Source organism: Podarcis tiliguerta (assembly GCF_965153285.1).
Source record: "Podarcis tiliguerta genome assembly, chromosome: 13".
Lineage (NCBI taxonomy): Eukaryota > Metazoa > Chordata > Lepidosauria > Squamata > Lacertidae > Podarcis > Podarcis tiliguerta.
The window spans coordinates 32,624,248-32,647,706 of record NC_139546.1 but is presented as its reverse complement, the minus strand read 5'-3'; the positions used below and the strand labels follow the sequence as shown (position 1 = coordinate 32,647,706).

The 23,459-nt window shown below is 42.7% G+C and overlaps 2 protein-coding genes across 7 annotated transcripts; both read right to left on the bottom strand.

Moving 5' to 3' along the window:
* Positions 1 to 1,617: 1,617 nt before the first annotated feature.
* On the bottom strand, positions 1,618 to 14,327 carry LOC310663485 (serine protease 27-like). Of its 6 annotated transcripts, none has more exons than XM_083411366.1 (7): positions 14,278 to 14,327; positions 10,616 to 10,760; positions 8,639 to 8,659; positions 7,007 to 7,172; positions 6,310 to 6,584; positions 4,929 to 5,098; positions 1,618 to 2,030 (listed from the first exon to the last, which is right to left on the bottom strand). In XM_083411366.1, the coding sequence occupies exons 2-7, from the start codon at positions 10,671 to 10,673 to the stop codon at positions 1,785 to 1,787; spliced, it is 936 nt and encodes a 311-aa protein (XP_083267492.1). In that variant the 5' UTR covers positions 10,674 to 10,760; positions 14,278 to 14,327; the 3' UTR covers positions 1,618 to 1,784. The 6 variants fall into 6 exon arrangements, with proteins under 6 accessions (XP_083267492.1, XP_083267495.1, XP_083267490.1 ...); XM_083411369.1 differs by having other exon boundaries at positions 10,616 to 10,757; positions 14,278 to 14,309; XM_083411364.1 differs by having other exon boundaries at positions 14,199 to 14,306.
* A 4,750-nt stretch (positions 14,328 to 19,077) lies between these two features.
* LOC310663478 (serine protease 27-like) lies at positions 19,078 to 23,452 on the bottom strand. Its single transcript, XM_083411344.1, has 4 exons — positions 22,952 to 23,452; positions 22,311 to 22,585; positions 21,305 to 21,474; positions 19,078 to 19,623 (listed from the first exon to the last, which is right to left on the bottom strand). The coding sequence occupies exons 1-4, from the start codon at positions 23,290 to 23,292 to the stop codon at positions 19,384 to 19,386; spliced, it is 1,026 nt and encodes a 341-aa protein (XP_083267470.1). The 5' UTR covers positions 23,293 to 23,452; the 3' UTR covers positions 19,078 to 19,383.
* Between the last annotated feature and the right edge of the window lie 7 nt (positions 23,453 to 23,459).

Here is a 23,459-nt window from a genome sequence, read left to right as displayed (position 1 = left end):
TGGGTAGTTCACCATTTTGTTTACCGAACCTGTTTCTACTGTCTTGTATCCACTTGGCATAGAAAGGCACTGAAATGTAGATGCCTTCACAGCCTCATGCCAAGCTCACAACCCCAGCCTGGGTCCAACTTGAGCTGGCAAACTAAGGCTCTCCAGGAGTCACCCTGTGGAGAAAGATTTGGGAGATAGATCCCACAATGACACCAGAGCCAAACAAGGTAAAGGAGATGGAATAAGTGTATCAATCAGGGATGGGGAACCTGAAACCCTCCATATGTTGTTGGGCCTCACCTCCCAGCAGTTCCATCCAGCATGGTCCATGGTCAGGGATGGTAGGAGTTGTTGACCAGCAGCAATGGAGGGTCAGAGGTTACCAGTGTCTGGTTTAAATCTTTAGTATCTCCAGTATCTACTGGTGAGGTGGTTCTAGTGATTCTGTTAGCCTCTGCCCCTTCCCACAACATCTGGGCCAATGGTCTAACTCAGTACAGTGGTACCTTGGTACTTGAACGGCTTGGCTCCTGAACAAATCGGCTCCCGAATGCCACAAATCCAGAAGTGAGCATTCCGGTTTGCGAACGTTTTTCAGAAGCCAAATCTCCAATGTGGCTTCCATGGCTTCCGATTGAGTGCAGGAATCTCCTGCAGCCAGTTGGAAGCCACACTTTGGTTTTTGAATGGTTTTGGGAGTCGAATGGACTCCTGGAACGGATTAAGTTCGAGAACCAAGGAACCACTGTATATACATGAATGCAGGATGCAGAAAGAAGAGGAAAAAGCTGAGCAAAGCATGAAGAAATGGAGGTAGTTGAAGCAGACAGAGATAGTACATAAAAACATTCTCTTTCTCTTTGTGTATACATACAAATATTAAAAAAGAAAATAAGAAGAAATAATCATACAAAGAATAAAGCAATAAAACTATTGCAAGTATTTTATAATAATTTATTGATAATTTTAAAACTCTGAAGCATCACAAATAAAAGATCAAGTGACTGAAGAAATTCAATTTAAAGTTCATAGAATCATAGAATCATAGAATCATAGAGTTGGAAGAGACCACAAGGGCCATCGAGTCCAACCCCCTGCCAAGCAGGGAACACCATCAGAGTTCATAATTTATTATGTCTTCTCCCAGGGGCTGAATTTATCCATCACTTGTGTCCACTTCATTTAAAAATGTCAATTAAAAACATTAATTTTCTTTTAAGAATGGAACGACAGGCACCACTTAAAATAAATAAAAAGGAATTGTGGACATTAAATCATCACTTTCAGTATCAGTGTAAAAGTCTGAAATATCATAGCTTCCAACTGCTGTCCATGGATGGAAAATTCTCAGCTTCTTTTCCAGGTGACAATCCTGGGGGTTCTTTGGGTGTAACAGTAAGGTGTTATGGTTAGAGTGTTGGACTAGAATCTAGGAGACCAGGGTTCAAATTTCCAGTCAGCCTGTTGGTGACCTTGTGCCAGTCATACGCTTTCAGCTGAACCTACCTCACAGGGTTGTTGTGAGGATAAAAATGGGGAGGAGGAGAGCCATGTATGTCATCTTCAGCTCCATTGAGGGAAGGTGGGATCAACATTTAATAATAAATGTTTAAGCTATGACAAATGGTTAGAAAGGAAGTGAAATGTGACAAGGCTAATGCCTGTATTAATCAGAGAGAAGTAGGGGTAGGTTTCCCTGGATCTACTGCATGTGGTGATTTAAACAGAGTCCTCCAGCAGCCTAAATATCCCAGGCAATTATAGGTAAGACGGAAAGCCAATAGATTGGTTTTTCACAGAAGGGCTAGCAGAAGAGATACCAAAGTGAATGTCACAACACGGGCGTTTTGTAGTTGGTCGCTTTTGCCGCCACTTCCATTTCCGTTACTCATCTTGTCTTGGATCCAGTTGGCATAGAAAGGCACTAGAGTGTAGACACCAGGGTGGTTTCTTTCAGCACAGCCATCTCCCCAACTTACAACCCCAGCCTGGGTCCAAACTCCTTCAAGCTGGCAAACCAAAGGTCCTCCAGAGTCACCCTGTGGAGAAAGAGAAGGGAGATTGCAGAGGATCTACGCTGAACACTCTGATATCAGACTCTGAATCTTGATTGGGTGAAGCAGCTGGAATCAGTGCGATAATCAGGGATGGGGGACTCCACCTCCCAACAGTTCCAGCCCATGGTAAGGGGTGTTGGGAATTGTAGCTGAGCAATATCTAGGCTCATCCACAAACTAGGCTTGTCCCGCCGCTCTTGCCCAGGAAAACCTGCTGTTTACCACTGAATTGGTAAACGCTTTTAAAAACATCTTTATGCGCCCCCTTCCCCAGATTGTCCAGAGCTTTGGGCTGGGTTTCACCAATATGCTGATGACACCCAGCTCTATCTGCTGATGGACGGCCACCCCAACTCGACCCTGGACACATTGACCAGATGCTTGGAAGCTGTGTCTGGATGGCTTCGTGGGAGCCAACTGAAATTACCGTATTTTTTGCTCTATAAGACTCACTTTTTCACTCCTAAAAAGTGAGGGGAAATGTGTGTGCGTCTTATGGAGCGAATGCAGTCTGCGCAGCTACCCCAGAAGCCAGAACAACAAGAGGGATTGCTGCTTTCGCTGCGCAGCGATCCCTCTTGCTGTTCTGGCTTTCAAGATTCAGAATATTATTTTTCTTGTTTTCCTCCTCCAAAAACTAGGTGCGTCCTGTGGTCTGGTGCGTCTTATGGAGCGAAAAATACGGTAAATCCTTCAAAGACAGAGGTCCTCTGACTGGGTCGGGATGGCATGGGGTTGGGGGACCAACTCCCTTCTCTTGCAGTGGCTCAATTAGTGCCAGTGCCTTTTGTTAAGAGTTTGGGTGTATTCCTTGACGCCTCCCTTTCCATGGAGGCGCAGGTTGCAGCAACAGCCAAGGTGAAATTTTCCCATCTTCGCCGTATCAAGCAGTTGGTCCCTTATATTTCCCACTCCGACCTGGGCACAGTGATCCATGCGACGGTCACCTCCAGGCTTGACTACTGTAACTCGCTCTGTGAGGCTGCCCTTGAAACTGTCCCAGAAACTCCAGCGGGTGCAGAATGCTGCAGTGAGGCTCCTCACAGGGTCCTTGCCATGGGAGCATATTCACCCAGTGCACTGGCTCCTGGTGGTGTATAGGGTCAGGTTTAAGGTGCTGGTTTTGACCTTTAAAGCCCTATGCAGATTAGGACCCTCGTACTTACGGGACCACCTCTACTGGTATGTCCTGCAGAGGACCCTAAGGACCATGAATAACAATAGGTTAAAGGTCCAGGGCCCTAAGGAAGCCAGACTATCCTCCACCAGGGCCAGGGCTTTTTCAGTGATGGCTCTGACCTGGTGGAATGCTCTGTCCCACAAGACTAGGGCCCTGCAGGACTTGATCTTCTTCCACAGGGCCTGTAAGACAGAGCTATTCCGCCTGGCCTTCAATTTGAATAAGCCTGATCCTCTATTCCCTTTCCCCTTTCCTCTTCTATGAAGAAATCCTTTCTGGGACCCCACATTTAAATTCTTCCCTGGTCTCCTTGCTGGTCCTAGTAGGACCAACTTGGCCAGTTAGCCCTGGTGATCATTTGATGTCTACTGACTGGGCCCCCCCCATGACCCCTGAATTTTTGAATGTTATTGATATTGATGCTGCATTTTATGTTGTATTTTATGCTGTTTTATGCTGTTTTTAAGTCTCATTTTAATCAATGTTTTATATCTGCTGTTAGCCACCATGAGCCCGGTTTTTAAACCGGGAAGGGCAGGGTATAAATAATTTTTTTTAATTATTATTATTGGAATGGATGTCCATTGATTTTTTCTGTGGATTGATGTTAGCGGTAAACAGTGGGTTTTCCCAGGGAACATGGCAGGACAGACAAAAAACCGCTCATGCCTAGAAATCATGGGACAAGCGGAAAACCTCTTGGACAAGCAGAAGTGTGGACGAGTTCCCAATGTCTGGTTTAAATCTTTATCTTTTTTTGCCGAAATGGCAAAAATGACAGGGAAGAGCAGAAATCAACAAGGCAATAAATCCAATAAAGAATGGGGGGAATTTATAAGTTACCTGGGAGAACACTGTAAAGGGAGGATTTTAACAACACTTGTAATGTAACAAGAATTATGGTAACAATGAGATTTTAAGGAAAAACAGAGAACATTACTATGCAGTCAAAAAAGATTAACAATGGAACCCATGGAGGGAAGTAAGTCCAAGGATTCAGGGACTACTATAAGTTTATGATTACGATTTTGGTTTGAATGTAAATGTTAATTGTAAAATTGAATAAAAAATAATAATAAATCTTTATCACCTCAGGCATGAATGATGAATGGACAAGATAGTTTTAGTGTTTTATGAAGATCACCCGCTCTGAGACCCCACAGCTAATTCTCCCCTGGCCCAAGTAGGACCCATTCAGCCAGCTAGTCCTGGGGATTATCTAACTGATTTTTTATTTTTGAATTTTATTGTTATTCATGTTTTTATACTGTATTTATGCTGCTTTTATAATTAAGTGTTTTAAATTTGTTGTTAGCCGCCCTGAGCCCAGTTTTTGAACCCGAAGGGTGGGGTATAAATAATAATAATAATAATAATAATAATAATAATAATAATAATAATAGATTCTGCCAGCCTCTGGCACCTGCAATATTTGGGGTATTGCCCAAAGAAGCAGCATCACAATATTTAAGATGAAACAAAAGCAATAACACTTTGAAAAATGGGAGAATCTGAAAAATTGTCAGGTATCATCTCCCTAGCTAGAGCCAAATTAGTAAGCAATGCCCTAAGTACTATATTCACACAATGTAAGTTCATAGATAATGACATAAGAGATTTTCAAATGCCACCACGCCAGAGCCTGCCTTTGTCTACCACCTGCAATGGCTGTATGAAGAACAGGTCATGGAACAACCTACCTGGCAGGCATCTTTCCCACCTTCTGGGTAACCAGCACAGATCATATCCTGCTTGACAGGATCCCTGCCCAGGCCTAGCACTGGGCGACTGTTATAGAGAATATTGCAGTCTTCTCGGCTTATGAGTGGCACCTCGACTTCCTGGAGGGTTCGTGGATCTGGCAAAGACACTGGAAGAGAGAGAGAGAGAAATGGAAAGCGGCCATGGAAAGCAGAGGCAGAATAATTCAAGTGCATTCAGACACACAGACTTTTAGCAGTGAGTGCATGGTGGGTGTGCACTCACCACACCTCAGAGCATGGCATGTGCAGAAGACGGCCATACTGGTGCTTTCTTTAACATGCGCAGTGGGAAATCATATTTCATTCAGGGGTGGCATGTCCCAATTTGGCTCCTGAGGGAAAACCGGAACGTGCCAATGCTGCTGACACCCCCTGCCAAATCCTCTGTTACCTGGGTAACAACAGCAATGGCAGGTTTGGGTGAGGTCTCATCAGATCTCATTGGAAGCTGTCACTACCCCTGCCACTGCTTCTCTGCCAGTGGTGGAGTCTGTGGGGCACTTGCAGGGGTGCTGCCTCACCGGTGAGTCGGCTGGGCTTCCACTACACCTAAGGGTAGCGAGCTTTGGAATGAAAGTCAGATAGCATGGCTGTTTCACATCTCTTAGCGCTTGCTAGCACTCTGTCTAATGGTAGAGTTGGACCTTGGGAAATTTTAAAAATTGCGTTTTTAAAAAAGAAATCCTCATGAAAATCCAGGCGCACCCCAGTTCAATTTTCTCCTAATATACGGTATGCATGCATTTTCATTAACCCATGCATTTTTATACAGACTTTACCCCAGCATTTTTGTACACATTACTTGGCTGCAGAACTGCATGGCAAAATTCAAAGAGTGACAATATTTTCATTTGGGTATGGTTTGGAGAAAGTGAAATTTAGGTAGGTTTGTCTTAAATGAAAACAGAATCAAATTTCTCTCCCATTTGTACTGAATTTGCCTCCAGAGTGTCAGCATTTTGTGGGAGGGATTCAAGCACGTACCTAAATGTTTGCGGATTCCAAGTGCAGTATGATCACATCTTGCACAGGGGTTCAGTTCCAGGTGCACAATTTTTTTTGCATGCACAAAAATTGCTTATACCTAAACCCTTGGAGCTGCCACATAACCAAATCAGACTGAATGTTCAAGAAGGACTATAACTGGGGCCTTCCAGATAGCATTTTTATTGTGCATTCCTGAGGATTTGTGCTCGTGAAGGTCTTGGGGCAGTTTCAATGGGTTCCACTTTCAATACTGCTCGCGTCTGCAAAAGTTTTGGGATGAATCAGGATGAGCCCCAGAGTCTGAATGAGCCTTTTGAAGAACACCCCTCACCTCCATATTGAATATTTCCCCATCCGGTCACCCAGCAGTATTCGTTCAAAGGGAACTGTGTAGAGGACTCTGGCAGGCAGATGGGGAGGATGTAGTTGGTGAACTTCACAGGGGACTTCAGCTTAATTAAAGCAATATCTCCACTGGAGGCATCCGGGCCATTGTAGTCAGGGTGGGGGATAATCTGCTCCACGTCAGATATCACTGCATTATCTGAGACGTGTGAGAGTTGATAGGCACCTAGGAGGACATTGTATTGGAACATGGACCCCATTCTGTGAATAGAAGGACAAAACAAACAAACAAACAAACAAACAAACAGATGGATCTGTCAATGCTGACTTTTGAGTTTCTGCTTGTCACCCTAACCCTGGACTCCCCAAAGAACTATAATTCCAAGAGCTCAATTCCCTGGGAAGAGGGATGGATTCTGAAATCATTCTGAGAAATGTAGCTCTGTGTGGGGAACAGGAGTCTCTTAACAACTCTGAGCACCTGTAACATACTATGGTCCCCAGGGTTTTTTTTGGGGGGGGAAGCCATGACTGTTTAAAGTGACATGGTTCTACTTTGAATGTATTGTACACCTGAGACACCAGGTAGCTGACAGGCAGGCAGAGGATATTAGCCTGCCCTTGAGCCATCTTTTAGGTGACGCTTGATAACGGCTGCACAGCAATACCCATCAGATACTCACCTGTTGTAGAAGCAGTGAGCTGCTGAGAGCACCCATTGCTCGGCTATGAGGGATCCTCCACAAATAGGATAAAGGTTCCGTAAAATGCTGACCTGCCAGGGCCACGACCCATTTGAGGCTGGTTGGCCACCAACAATTCGTGGAGAGTTTATTGGTTGCCCACACCCTGTGAAGGATGAGGAGAAAATGAGAGGACTTGCTGTTATGGTTTGCAGCACAGCCATGTTGGAGCTCTTTTAATCTGTTTTTAATCTTCAAAACAAGATTTCCAGTTATCAATTTTGATAGATTTAGTGAGCATTTCATCTGGTAAGTAAAACTGACTTACTGTTTCTTAACACAACATTTATTGCCCAATAATTTCTCCTCGGAACATGTGGCCCAATGCTGTGCATGTTTATCACAAGTAAGTCTCATTTTCTTCAATGAGACCAAGGACCCAGCTACACGTGGTGTTAAGTATGTGGTTTGCCATTGAGTGCAAGATCTTTTGTTCACAGATTTCCAATGTGGGCTCCTAGATCTGGATTGGGACCTTGATGTGTGCATTTCGGAACTTAAACCATTTAGCCTCACCACAGCCATGGTCAGGATCAGGCCCTCCTCTGTATGGAGGAGAGGTTACCCTGCAGAACCAAAGTTGAGGGGGGAAGGCTTAGTTAGAGTGCCCTTCCCTGCCACACTGGGGTCCCAATTAACACCTCCTGTACTTTGGCCTTAATTCCCATGTAAGTGATAAGAACTTTGAAAAAATTACTGATGAAGTGAACAGCGAACAAAAGTTTTATCTGATAAACCAATATTCTCTAGAATATACCAATAAAAGCTAAATGTAAATCTTGAGAGCATGGAACACTTAAAAATCTCTTTCCCCTAATCATAGGGCTATGTTTTTGTGTGTGTTTCTGATTGCTAAATCTTGAATTTTTGAATTATTTCTGAAAACTCAGTTGGATTTTTAATTTTCCATTTTAGCATAAGAAGTGCCCTTAGTTAGTCACAGACAGAGATGGGCAAATTTATCAATTTCAGTTTCTTCCAGTCGTCTAAGTTCAGCTGCACACAACTCTGCATCCCCCCCGCAAAGGCTTTAATGAAAATTCACCAGCATTTTTGTACAATCTCCCCTAATGTAAACATTTTGCAAAGATATTTTCCCTACTATAATACATCTTTGTATGTCATTGCTAACACATGCATTTATTCACACTTTACGCTAGCATATGCGTTTTCCTGCATATTACCTGACTGGAGAACTGCACTGCGAATTCTGGAGAAGGGAGAATTTGCAAGGAGAGCTGTGTTTAAGTTCATGTGTTGTTTCAGAAAATGCTAACCAGGTAGGTTCATCTTTAAATGTGAATTGAATCAAATTTCCCACCCAGCCACACTTTCTGGCAAGGAAGAGGCACCAATACGGTTCAAGGATGCTTTCCAAGCAGACAGAACTACTCAAGGACAACGTGGAGCCTGGCTGGAGAGAGATGTGTGCTTTGGAAGGTACATGAAATGGGGAGAGCCTTGAGGACTGACTAGCTTGCCCATCCCTGTCTGTGGCTTGGCTGAATGTCTTAAGGAAGTTGGGTGAAACTTCTGCACAGAAATGCTTCCAATATATCGAATTGCTCTTACCTGCTGTTGAGTTGGCAGCACCTGAGGAAAACGAAAAAGCAGAGAAGGTACTTCAGGTAAGAAATAACAACAACAACAACATCAACAACAATAACAACAACATTATGTTTTCACGTTAATGTGTCTGCACAAGATATATATCTTGTAAGGAAATGGGCTGGGGCAGAGGCACAAACATCTAAAGAGGATTGTGGGGACTTGACGTAACATCCTGACGTCACACACGCAATGTTGTATGGAACCAGGGAACAGAGCTGAACACCCTTTGAAAATTGAGGGGGCCCACCCCCTAAAAAATGCCCCCTGAAAGTGCCATGGCTCCTTGGAGAAGGTGACTATGGGGTGGGGCTTGAAGGAGTTGTGAGGAGATGTGGGCAGTTCAGGTGTGGTGCGTATTCAGTATTGGCAGGCAATGTGAACGGGGGTGCATTCCCTAGGGCTGCAATAGAGCAAAGGCTCTCAGAGCTTTTAGATGCCGCTACTTAGCAGCAGCAGGGGTACAAGAGAAAGCTCCTAGCATAATTCTTCCCTCTAAGTTTAGTAGAGGGCAAGTTTGCCCCTCCACTCTTTCAGTTTAGAATGAGGGACACATGATGAAGCCAGATAGACTTGACTCTCAAAATCTTTTGCTCTTAGAAATAAGAATTCTGTGTTATGCTGAGCATGTGGTTTCCTTTCCTCCTCAAAGCAACAACAATTTTTTGTGATTTTGTGTGAAGGAGAAATGCTGATTTGATAGTTTCTCACCTTTGTATTGCACGGCTTAAAGGTGCAAGATGCATCAACCTTGCTGAGGTTAAGATGTAGTTAATGTGAGATCCCCTACAGAAGCTGCTTTGAACTACAAGGAAGAAATGTAGTGGCAAGCTTTTTATTTAAAATATTTTTATCGCTCCAGATTCCCCTTCTTGTCCCCTTAACATAGCTGTCAACTTAACAGATTTGAAAATAAGGGACCAGCAGCCTTGAAAATAAGGGACCAGCAGCCAAAATAAGGGATTTTGCTTCGCTTGTACATAAATCAGCCACTGATGGAGCCATGCTGCTTTTGCTGCGACTGACTGTGTTTTGCAGGGGGTTGGACTAGATGATCCTAAGGGTCTACAACTCCAACCAAAGAAGAGTGGCAGACAGAACTAATGAATGACGCCCAGATGGCAAAGCTTACAGGCAGAATTAGAAACGAGGAAGAGGACCTCTTTTATAAAGAATGGGGAAAGTTTATAATTTACTTGAAAAGCTATTGTAAAGAGTTACATACATTGGTAGGATTGACAGAAAACTTGTAGTAAAAATTTAAACTATGGATGGACAAATGATTTATAAAAATAGAGTTATGAAAGGGATGCAGAGGGGGAAATAACTACATTAAGATGCCGCACTGGTTAGAGGGTATGCTAAGCAGCACATCGGGGCTGCTGTCGTCCTGGCGCGAGGAGTTCCATCGGCCCTTCCCCACCCAAGAGAGAGGGGGGGAGGGAGAGAGACTCTCGCCCACGCCACCTGCGAGCCTGGCATGAGGTGCTTACGGCGCCGCGGTGGCTGCTGAAGTGCCGCCCTTCTGCGTCCCTCCCCATCCCCTCCCCTTCCTCCTCCCTCAGGCTGCCTCCTCAGTCACTGCTGCCGCCTTCGGCTTCCCCTGGCAGTGTGGCAGAAATGTCGCAAGAGAGGGGCTGCCTGCCCGCCCGCTGCCACCCGTCTCCTCACGACGTGCCCCTGAGGGGGAAAAGGGAGAGACGGAGACACGGCAGCTTGTGTGTGCGCTCTCTCTCACGGCAGAGGACCCCAAGCTTCCTTCCCAAGTCGGGCGAGCATGAAACCCGGGAAATTTAAGGGACATCATCAGTAAGGGACAGCAGCGGGACACGGCGCTGGGATAAGGGAGTTTCCCGCCAAATAAGGGACGGTTGACAGCTATGCCCCAAAGCGAAGGCTACATGGAGGGAATTTCTGCATTTCCCAAACCCTATAAGTCACCTTGTATTATGGTCAGCTGCAGAAGCCACACAGCCAGCGTGAAAGACACAGTTGCCATGGCTGTCCCTCTTCTGAAGTGTCCTCTGAGTGGTTGAGCACCAGTCGGTTCTGGATAACTGACGTTTTATTTCGGTCTGGATGTCTTCTAGGATCAAATACAGTATCAAGGGTGAAAGTATAATGCTTCCTTCATTGAATTGGAGAAGCAACACAGAACCCCCAAGTCTGTAATATTGTAATATTTAGCTTATTTACAGATATACAAGCTGAGCATAGTACACTTCCCCCTTCCAGCAGGTCTTCCACCTCCCTTTAGGGAGATATTGGCCCCACCAAGGTGTCTTCCCAGATCTCCCTCTTGTTGCTTTTGCATCTCTCCAAAACTGCTTCTTCTCTTCATTTCTGCACGCACAAAACTGTTCCTTAGCTTGACGGAGGGAGCTGGGCATGCCACCTTCTCAGAACCTGGGCCAGGACCTTTGCTTCCTGACCAAAGCACTCCCTGCATGTGGGTGTGTATAAGTGCTTAGTTTCACACCCAAGTTGAGACACCCAGTTTCACACTGAAGAATCGTGTGTTTCTTTCAATATCAGGGGGAAAACACCATTCTGCCTGTGGTATAGTATTATGACACCCCTGAACCAGTGGATGATGGCTCTTGAGGGCCAATGGAACATTCTTCCACCAGCCTCAGCCAGCCCCCACCTGCTGGCCTTCCTACTTAATAGCCAGTCCAGTGGCTGGAAGTGCCTAGACTCAGTGTTGCCCTTGCAGAACTCAGCAGGGAGGGTGATGGGAACAAAACTAGAATTATTTGGCCCTGCCTGTCACAGGATCTTGCTCCATCTAGTGTTGGTCTTCACCCTGACTTCCACTCTATCATTACAATCAGCACCAGCTACCTCTGCTCAGAATACCCTAAGGCATGTTCTAAAGGAAGTGCATAATGCAGAAACTTTGGAGAAGCTAAGGGGTTTTGGAGGGAGACCACCAGTAAATCCTGTTCATGCAATCTCCACCTCCAAGGAAGATGGGAGGAGAAATGAACAAACAAATAACCTCAAAAACAGAGGGGCACTCCCCCCCTTGCCTCTTTTAATCTACTAGAGAGAGAAAAATACTAGGTTAACAGAATAGCACTGACTTTTCCATTGCCCAATTTCACACACAGAAGCATAGCACCCAGCTGCCAAGGTAACTTTAGAAAGGATACAGTGGACTCTCGGTTTTTGAACCTAATCTCTTCTGGAAGTCCGAAACGTTCGAAAATTGAGGATCAAAGGGCTGTCAGCAAGTTCAACAGGGAAAATGGAGAAATTCGCCTCTGAAGCTGTTCGGAAGTGTTCAAAAATGGAAGCATTCACTACTGGGTTTTCGGTGTTCAGCTTCCAAAACGTTCAGCGGCCGAGAGTTCTGAAAACGTTTTTTACCAAGAGTTTTGTTTTTTCTTTATTAATTTTGAATGCTGATAGTTGTCCAAATTCCTTTGTTTTTCCCAATGCTGCTGCACAGTGGCGTAGCGTGGGTTGTCAGCACCCGGGGCAAGGCAAGTAATTTACACCCCCTAACCTGTGGATTTGCGCCCCCTAACCCTAACCCCCAGATGTTGCGCCCAGTGCGGCCAGCCCCCCTGCACCCCCCATGCTACGCCACTGCTGCTGCAATACTCTCTAGTGGGTTTTCTGTTGTGATTATTAGGTTGTCTGTGAAGGCTCTAACCTTATAAGTCCTATGACCAAATTTTATTCCTTCTATATTAGTCTTCTCTTACTGCTTTCAAATATACTTCCAAAACTATGATAAAGAGGAGAGGTGAAAGAGGACAGCCGTGTCTTGTTCCCTTAGAAATACTAAAGTGAAATAAAAGAAGGAATTGCAACTACTAAAAGTTGTCCAGATAGTATATCTATAATGTATTATAAAAAATTGGAAGAGAAAATATAACCAGTGTTAGAAGAAATAAAAACAAAATTTTAGAAGGAGATCAAGTGCCAGAATCATGGCAAGAGGCCCTAATTACATTAATACCGAAACATGGATCCAGTTTAGAGGAAATTAAAAATTATAGACCAATCTCCCTTCTAAACTCAGACTATAAATTATTTGCAAAAATTCTAGCTAACAGATTGAAAAAGATATTGGCAAGAATAATAAATAAAGGTCAGTCAGGCTTCCTACTGGGAAGACAAATTTATAATAACATAAGACTGGTAACAGATACAATAGAATACTTAGAAATGAGACCAGACAAGAAGGCAGCACTGATTCTGGTGAACGCAGAGAAAGCCTTTTATAATGCTTCGTGGGTATTTATGCAGAAAACATTGGAAATGATGAATATAGGCAAGAAAATATGTCATGGTATAAAAGCAAATTATAACTCCCAAAAGGCTAGACTAATTATAAATGGTGAAACATTATAGATATACTATCTGGACAACTTTTAGTAGTTGCAATTTGTTTAGCTAATGGGGCCTCCCATTGCCGCCACGCTGCTGCTGCATGATTTCTGTTCTCATCCTGAAGCAAAGTTTTTAACCTGAAGCACTGTTTCTGGGTTAGCGGAGTCTGTAACCTGAAGCGTCTGTAACCTGAAGTGTATGTATCCCGAGGTACCACTGTATCCTAATCCTCACTTGGGCTTCCTCGTTCTTAGGATTTTTTGCCAATTCTTTTACATTCTGTCTTATTTCTTTAAGCATTAGGTTGAAGTTTTGATCTCTTTTTTTCTTTTTCATAGCAGATTGTTGGATGCAGAACCCCTTCATATATGCCTTACTGGCACCCCAAATTATATTAATGTGCATCCCTTGTTTGTTATTAATTTGAAAAAATTCTTCTAACGCATCTTTGGCTTTTTAAACTACGTCATCATCATTCAGGATACTCTCATTTAGTCTCCACCTTTTCATGTACTCCTTCTTCTGTGTTACTTCCATCATTGTCGGGTTATGGTCTGACATTACTCTGGGCAAAATTTCTGCTTTACTTGGTCTTAATATTATTTTCTTGGAAACCAAAATATTATCTATTCTACCTCCCAATTTTTGGGATTCTGAGAATTGGAAATTGGAAGAAGGTAACTTCCGACCGTTCATAACCCTATTTCTTTCTTTTCTGTCCAAGTCTATAGAGTTCACACCATTAAAGTCTCCTACGAGAATTATATTTTCATTATTATGATCCCAATTTTTTTCTTCTAAATTCTTATAAAATTCTGAATTCTTACTATTTGGGGCATAATTTCCTCTTTTTAAACACTTGCCACAAACAATTTTCCCTTACAGGCAACCTGTTTATGGAGCATTCATCCTAATTTTTCGGCAGGAAGGTTTGCTGTTACTGTGCTGAGCAGATATTCTCCTGCAATTCCTAGTGCATTTCTCTTCACTCTCATCACAAAAATATCTAATTTTGCTAGGAAGTGGGTTTGTTACACACAACCTGATTTTGCTGGTTATGTCATTGAATCCCCCTGCCCCGCAAAATAGTGACAGTCTAGAACAGTCACTCTTTAAACACGTCTCCTTTTTACACCCCTGAAAGGGGGGGGGGGGAATTGAGGGATTGATTCCCATTCACCAATCCATCACCTTTTAGCACAATTAGTTGCAGCAGCCACAATACCAGTAAGGAGGGCAAAACAACATACTCCACTCACTTCTGATTCTGCAGTCCTTCTCTGAAGTATCTTTCAGATGGTTCTTTTCCAACGAATGCTAGTAAATGCTGAACTTTGATCTCAATATACTGTGCTATATAATGTTCCAAATCAAGGGGAAAGGGTGGTGCTTCTGTGCATTTCCTCCTCTTTTGGTTCCTGAGAGTCTCTCTACGTTTTTTTTCAGGACAGAAAAAAAAGAAAGGGCTCCTTCATAGTTAAACCATGAAACTTGCTCCTGCAGAAGACAGTGATGGCCACCAACATGGGTGGCTTTAAAACAGGGCTGGACAAATTCATGGAGGAGAGGGGTACCAATGGTACCAGTCACATGCCCTCATGACTAATAATTTCAGGGTTGTCAGGGACAAGATCTTTCAGCCATCCATAATGGGATTTTGCTATGCAACCTAAATGGTGCCTTTATGTTCGCCCTCTGCAGCTAATTGTAGCTGCAAGTGGATGGGGTTTGGATTTGGGAAATCAATGTAGGAGGAAATTCCACAGGGAGATACATAGATCTCCTATACAATATCCACTTTGGCCACTTCAAACAACATTGCCTGTGCATTTCAAACATACAAACATCCTGTCCTAGTCTTGCCATTCCTACCTGGTTCCTTCATAGCCGGGTGGAAAAGACTCTGTATTCTAGGAATGTTGGCTAGTTTTATAGGGAAGGAGAAATCACCCTTTATAAATATACCAGATGTGTTATTTTATCATGTGGCATTATGTAGTAGTCACTCCAAACAAACACATTAGTTTCCTGGTTTGAACAACAATAAACAAAATATTTTGATTTTTTTAAATAAAAAAGGGTGTGACTGCATGCAGCATGAGATGCAAAACAGACCATAGAGAAGGAAATAGTTAGAGCAATCCACAGAAGCCATAACTGGGCAAGATATTGGGTGTGATCACGTTAGTCATGCTCAAAGTAGATCCCCTGCAATCACAAAAAATAGTTAACATATTAATGTGCATTTTTGCAATTTTGTATGCAATTCTACTTAATTTTTGCAAGCCTCCCAGAGTGGCTGGGGAAACCCAGCAAGATGGGCGGGGTATAAATAAAAATATTATTATTATTATTATTATTATTATTAGTAGTAGTAGTAATGTAATATATTTTTGCATGTCATTTTCACTAATATATCTGCTTTTAATCACACTTCCTCCTAATGTATGCATTATTTGTTTGGATAGCTGCAGCACAAAATTAGGAGGATTTCAAAGGATAGTTGTGTTTTCATTTGCACATAGTTTTGGAAGCATGAATTACGTAGGTTTGCATTAAAATGCAAACTCAACCAACTTTATCCCCTAAGGAGAGGGCACTTGTGAGGCAGTTGCATCAACTATCTGGGCTGTTTCCTCATTCCAAAGCTCTACATAGTTTTATAGAATCCAGCACCAGCTATAAAGATTTGCATGTCAGTATCGCTGCCACACCTACTGCAGTGAATACCGATAGGAGGAATTTATTTCATTTGCTTTTGTTCTTTTACTTCCATTTATTCCATTGTTATAGTATCATTCGACGGCAACTATTGGTTGTATTCAAAGCATTACGTGTAGCCATCGATGGCCAAACAAATAAAGTTCCAGTGTGGTTGGTAACCGTACACACTCGGTCATCCATCATTGTAAGCCATGTCAGGCCTTCTATTTAACAGGTTTAATGTTAATAATGCAATGGATGGGCACAAACCACTCACACCCACTACCCACAGTGAGGCACCAGGCAAAAACATTCCCCTTCAACCAGGCCTTGAGATGATTAACATGTGATGTCCTTTTAATTATGGTTTTACTTTGGTTTTGTTCTTGTTTTTATTAAGCACTTTATGTTTCTATTTTGTGTTTTTATGCTGTGATGTGCCCTGAGATCTTTGGATGAAGGGTGGTATGCAAATTTAATAAATAATAAAATTAATAGAAGAAGAAGAAGAAGAAGAAGAAGAAGAAGAAGAAGAAGAAAGAAGAAGAATCTGGTGCACCAGTTCTGTACATGCCTTTGCTGTACTGACAGCCTAAGGCAACATTACAGGAGGAGCTAACATGGTGCCTATTAGAAGCTTTTGTTCTTCAGCCCTGATGTGCCACAGCCAATAGCAAGAGAAGCTGTAGTTTAATAGCATATGGAGGGCACCTCGTTGAATTCCCCATATCACCTCCAGAGTCCCACATATCGTGTATTTCCTGTTCGTCATTCCCTCTTCCTTTGTGTTGAGCTTCTGGCAAGATGACAAGTCTATGGGCAGGGACTGTTTGTTTTTGGCTGTGGTACAGGACCGTACTTACCAGGTAAGCAGCATGCCGCTTACAGACTCGGATGAATGCATATGGTTCTTGAAATTGCACTTCTCAAATAGCCGCTGCTAACATAATTCAATATAGTTCAGCAGCTGAGGAAATTCCAAGACCTCCTGATCTCTGCTGGAAATTTGCAGCTCAAGGAAAGGGAATTCTAGTGTTTTGACAGCTGCTTTTTCAGGCAGGGGTTCAGATAAAGATGGATTTTTGACTGACTTTCCAAAGCAGTCCCTGTTTTATACAGGGAGGGGATTGTGGTGTACAGACTGCCTGGTGGCCAAGAAATATCCCCATCACAATTTTGATGTTGCCCTTTATGCAGTGGAGGACCTTGGGGGGTCTTACATTTTAGTGGTGCCCTGTACAATGCCAAAATGTGGTGGCCCCTGGCCTCTTGCCTTTCATTCTACATCATAGTTACAGCATTCCCTGCAGCGCCCCCAAGGCTCTGTGCCCAGTGCAACCTAAATTTGCCTCTGCTTTATGTAAAGGGCTCAGTCTGTGGTTGAGTTCTTCCACCTTCTGTCTCTAGAAGGTTCCTGGCTGTCATCTGCAATAAAACAGGAGGGCTGATGTAACTGGACTGTAATTTCCATTATGCCTGACTATTCATGTTGCTGTAGAAGCTGATGGAAGTTTTATTCCAACAATATCTGGAAGGCACAGTGTTGGCTATCCTTGAAATCAGAAATTTTTTGAACATACTGTAGTTCTTTTTCTTCTTCTTTTCAATATCATCTTAACACCCCCCCCCAGCATTTTTCAACTCAAAATGGACAGTCTTCATTTTTAAAAAATCTTATCTTTCTCAAAATTGTTTGGTGGTATTGCTGTTCTGTCATAATAAGCCATAATTATTTATTTGTTACACAAATGTTTCATATATTTCTATTCTTTTATCCAGGAACTCAGTTCAATTTACACAGGGCTTTGCTGCTTTCTCAATGATAATACCGTTGCTTAGCTATGCCATCACAAAAGCATCATAGCTCCAAATAGTTTCTGAAGATTGCTGTAAAGAATAATGGCTCCATCAACTATATTTTTTGTCAATGGTAAGAGATTTCATTCTATTACTATTCTGATCAAGGTTGAGGCGTTCCTTTGGATCAGAGCAAGGAATAGGGAACATTGTTCCCACTTAATATGACAACATACTAATCTTAAAAGAGGGGAAAAAAGTAATCATACAAAGAATAAAATCTGTAAAACGATTGCAAGCATTCTATAACAATTTATTGATGATTTTAAAATCATCAATCTTATTGTATCCAAACTATTGCAAATAAAAGACTTGAGTGAGCTGAAAATTTTCAATTTATAGTTCATTATGTTCCAGGTGATGAATCTATTCACCACTTGTTTTCGTGTCATTTAAAAATGTCAATTTAATAAAAAATAAAACATTAGACATTAGAGCATCACTTTCAGTATCACTGTAAAAGTCTGAAGTATCATAGCTTGCAAATGAAGAGCATGGATGAAAAAAGTCTCTGCTTTTTCTCCAAGTGACAATTCCAGGGCACTTTGGGTGTAACAGTGAGGTGTTGTGGTTAGCGTGTTGGACTAGGACCTAGGAGACCAGAGTTCAAACTCCCACTCAGCCATGAAGCTCGCTGGGTGACCTTGAGCCAGTCACACTCTCCCAGCCTAATTTGCCTCCCAGAATTGTTATTGTGGGATAAATCAGCCTCATATAACCAACATGCTTAACGAACATGCATGAAGGGGTTAAGACCATAGAGTAAACTGTCCAGTCAGGTTTAGCTAGGTCACACCCCCTTACTTGGGGAGAAAGCGTTAACAAAGCCTTTGCTCTCTCTCTCTCTTCTACCATGTAGCTGCTCAGTACAGATGTCTGGGCTGGTTGCTGGTTGGTTAATCCACTATCAGATGTTTACAAAACAGTTGAAATGTGATAAGGTAGACATGCTGAGATTAAATAGAAGTAAAGGTAAGCATCCCTGAATCCATACTACATGTGGTGATTTAAATGAGTCCAACCAGCAGCCTAACTCACGATATTCCATACAATGAATTGAAAAGGATGTTCAAAATAACTTTTATTAAAAAAAACCCAGAAGCTTTTCTTTTGGGAATTATAGGGACAGAACTACCTAAATTGTATAGAAATTTATTTATGTATGCTACTACAGCAGGAAGAATGCTACTTGCGCCAAAGTGTAAAGAAGCAGAAGTCCCAACAAAGGAAGAATGGATACAAAAACTTTTGGAATATGCAGAAATGGTGAAACTTACCAGAAGAATAAGAAATCAAGATAACAAACTTTTTATAAAAGAAAGGAAATGGTTTATTGAATATTTACAGATAAATTGTAAACAGATAAAAACAATATTGGATTATTGTAATAACCTGCAGTTATATAAGAGTATATATTTGCAGTCAATAATTAAATGAGCAAGTTAAATGAATTTGGATATGCAGAAGATATTAAAAAAATAATTTAAGGAACCGCAGAAGGCAGGGGGAAGGAAGTCAAAGATTATCCTGCATACTATTAATAATAAAACTCAAACATATACTCTAATGTAATCATGTTTGTTGTGAATATAGCAGCTGTGAACATATCCATTCATCTGCTGTTTATTTTGTTTGAAAATTATATATTTAGAGGAGAAAACGAGCTCAAATGGAGAATGTTAAATTGATTGTAAAACTAATGAAATGTATAAATTTGCAAAGTATAAATAAAAACTAAAACTAAAAAAAGAGAAAAAATATTCCATACAATTGGTGGGCAGACTGGAAGCCAGCAGACTGGTTTCTCACAAATGGGCCAGTACAAACGCCACCGAGGTGAATGTCACAACATTGGGTAGCCCACCAATTTCCCCACCACCCCCATTTCTACCCTGTATTCTCTCTTGGATCCAGTTGGCATAGAAAGGTACTGAAATGTAGACACCTGGGCGGGAGGGTTGGCCACAGCCCCTTCCCCAGCTCACAATCCCAGCCTGCATCCAACCTTCTTTGAGCTGGCAAACTAAGGGTCCCCCGGAGTCACCCTGTGGAAAAAGAGATGGGAGATGGTACAGGATCTGTGGTGAACACGGCAATGAGCACTCTGATTAGGAATACCGATTAGATGAGGGAGCTGGAATGAGGTTTATAACCAGGGATGGGGAACTGGTGGCCCTCCAGATGCCTCTGAGCTCCACCTGCCAACAGCTTCAGCCAGCACGGCTCATGGTCAGGGATGGTGGAAGTTGTATTCCAGAAACATCTGGAGTACAACAAGTTCCCAGCATCCGATATAAATCTTCATTTGCCTCCGGCAGGTACTAACCTGTGACCCTGTCAGCCTTGGCCCCCTTCGACTGCACCTGTAACACTCGGGGTAGAAATATTGCTCTACTTTGTAGGGTTTGAAAGACTATTGAAAAAATTAATAAGGATTATTCAATTCAACATCACCAACGCAACTAACTCTAACAATTGTAGATGACTTGGGCCATCTTAAAAGAGGCATTCAGGTCTGTGTGTGAGACAAGGGGGGAAAGCATCATCTGTGATGATATGTGTGGTGTCCATCTTTCAAAAACAATATAAGTAAACTTATTTCCCTTTAGAACTGATGGCTTTAATCTCAGATACAAATTTATGTGGATTTTACTGAGTTTCAACATTTGAGCCCCAAGCCATACAGTTAAATGACCAAGGCTGCAACCCTTTACCCATTGACTTGGAACTAAGTCTCGTTGAAGTGAACAGGACTCATTGGGGCAAACAAAGGTCCTTCAGAATCACCCTGTGGAGAAAGAGATGGGAGAAAACATGGAATCCATGGTGGAAAACTCTAGCAACAGATTCCAAATACTGATCAGCCAAGGGGGCTGAAATAAGGTTTATAATGCTCTGGTCCATGGGGTCACAAAGAGTTGGACACGACTAAACGACTAAACAACAACAACAACAACAATAGGAGATGGGGAACCTGATGCTGTTGGTCTCTATATCCTAACAATTACAGCTAGTATGACTCATGGTCAGGGGCCTGAGACTAACCCCACCAAACAGAAGAGGACTTGTTTCTGAGTTGACATGTATGGGAAACTTTTTTTTTTTTTTTAAAGAAAGGTGTGCTATACATATTTTAAACAGAGGAAGTATTTTTTTATTCTTTCGAATCTGCATTATTCTTGGTTTTGGTTATATGAAGCTTTTATATTTTTAGGTTTTATTGCTAAAACAAGCAGCACAGAAATATTTTTAAACAAAACAACAAGAACTCTTGGGGAAATAGGTGAATCTGAAAAGCTGCAAGGTGCCATCTCCCAATGGTAGACCAAAATTAAGAAGAAATGGCTAAGGGCTATGTTCACACAACGCGATCATTCCAAATTGTAGATTTATAGAATTGTGGAGTTGGAAGGGACCCCAAGAGTCATCTAGTCCAATCCGCAGTAATGCAGGAATCTCCGCTAAAGCATTCTTGGCAGATGGCCATCCAACCTCTGCTTAAAAACCTCTGAGGAAGGAGAGTCCACCACCTTCAAAGGGGGTCTGTTCCACTGTTGAACAGCTCTTGATCAGGAAATTTTTCCTAGTGCTCAGGCAGAATCTCTTGTAAAATTCTCTTCATAAAGATATAAGGTATTTTTCTTTTTATAATGCCATCACGCCAGAGCCTGCCTTTGTCTACCTTCTCTGATGGCTGTATGAAGAACAGGTCATGGAGCAACCTACCTGGCAGGAATCTTTCCCACCTTCTGGGTAACCAGCACAGATCATATCCTGCTTGACAGGATCCTTTCTTAAGCCCTTCTCTGAGACACTGTTTAAGAGATCATTGCAGGCTTCTCGGCTTATGAGCGGCACCTTCACTTGCTGGAGAGTTTGTGGGGCAGGTAAAGACACTAGAAGATAGAGAAAGGGAAAGTGTTCATGGAATGCAGAGGCATTCAGTAGGACAAAAATTTAGCACTGAGCACACTGTAGATATGTAGCTGCCACACTTTGGGACAACTTCTCCTCCCATATTTATTTCTAGGGAAACCTAGGTGCAGCCCAATACATTTTGCTGTCTGAGGCAAAATACCAAATTCCCTCCCTCTGAGATTCCACGAACAATACTGGTGTTTTCTTTAACACAGGCAGTGGGACAGAATCCTCCACTGCACTTGAGGGCACCGGGCTAGTTTGAGAGCGCAGGCAGATCACATGATGCCTACAGTTCTGACTGCTCCACAATCCATACCACCTGAGTCGCCTGTATCACTCTGCCTAATGGTAGGATTGGCCCGGGGGTGGGGGAGAATGTTCATTTTTCAATTCTTTTTTTAAAATCCTCATGAAGATTCACCAGCATTGTAGTGCAAATTTCATTCTGGTATGCATTTTCCTATGTTACTTTTGTGAGGGAAATGGATGGAGTACGCACGTGCATTTAACCACCTAACGGCATCCGCGTCGCCCAGGTGATCACAGCAACAGAGATAAGAAAAGAAGAGTTGTTCTGTTCTCTGGAGAGGTCACTTCCTGGTTTGCATGGAGAAACTGTTTTCAACAGAGCCCAGTGACGGAAGCGCACAGATGTATTGAGGCAGCGTGGGATGTTGAAATGTTGTGTCCCTAACAATTTTGTGCCCAGAGCAACCACCCCTGTGGACCCTCCCCCCAATGCCACGCCCCGGAAGTGTTCATTTGGATGAGTCACAGAGTCTGAAAAGGTGCTACGAAGAAAACCCCTCACCTCCAGTTTGAATATCTCCCCATCCAGTTACCCAGCAGTTTTCTTCTGAAGAGAAGCGTGTAGAGGACTCTGGCAGGCGGATGGGGAGGATGCAGTCAGTGAAGCTCACAGGCGACTTCAGCTTGATTAAAGCAATATCTGCTGTGTGGTCAATGCTGCCATTGTAGTCAGGATGGAGGATAATCTGTTCTGCAGCAGATGATACGGCATTATCAGAGAGGTTTGAGAGCTGATGGGCACCTAGGAGGACATTGTATTGGAACGTGGGCCCCAGTCTGTGAATACAAGGGCAAAAGATTTAGCTGACATTTGATTTCCTGTGGCTCAACCTAACTGTATACTTCACAAAGAGCTACAATTCCAAGAGTTCAATTCCCTGGGAAGAAGGGTGGATTTTGAAACCATTCTGAGAACTGTAGTTCTGTGTGAGGAGCAGGACTTTCTTAACAGCTCTCAGCAAGCTACAGTCCCCAGGTTTCTGTGGGGAAGCCATGGCTGTTTAAAGTGGTATGATAGTGTTTTAAATGCAGCAGAGCCCTAAGACACCAGGAAGCTGACTGGTAGGCAGCTGAAATTAGTCTGGCCTTGTATAGTGAAGCTTTATAATGGCTGCAAAGCAATACATACTGTATGATACTCACCCATAGAAGAAGCAGTGAGCTGCTGTCAGGACCCACTGCTCAGCTATGAGGGAGCCTCCACAAATAGGATAAGAAAACAGCGAAATGCTGACTTGCCAGGGCCATGAGCCATCAGAGGCTGGTTGGCCCCCAACTATTTTTGGAGCATTTATCGGTTGCCCACTCTCTGTAGAAGAGGAAATAAGAGGATTTGCCATTACGGTTTGCAGCACACACATAATGGAAGTAATGTAGCAGAAGAGGTGGAAAACACGAGGAAACAAAATTAATTTACAAGTAGGTTTTTTGCAGATTATAAAACCATATTTCTTGTCATTGATTCTCCTGGGTTTAATGGGCATTTCATCTGCTAAATGAAATCGACTTTTTTATTTCTTAGCACGTTTACAGCAGTTTAATTTCTGCAGTGCAAAATTAGGAAAAGGGTGAAGTTTGAAGTATAGTTGTATTTTGCTTCACATATACTGCTTACTGCTTGAGAAAGTGCAAACTAGGCCTTTAATTACCT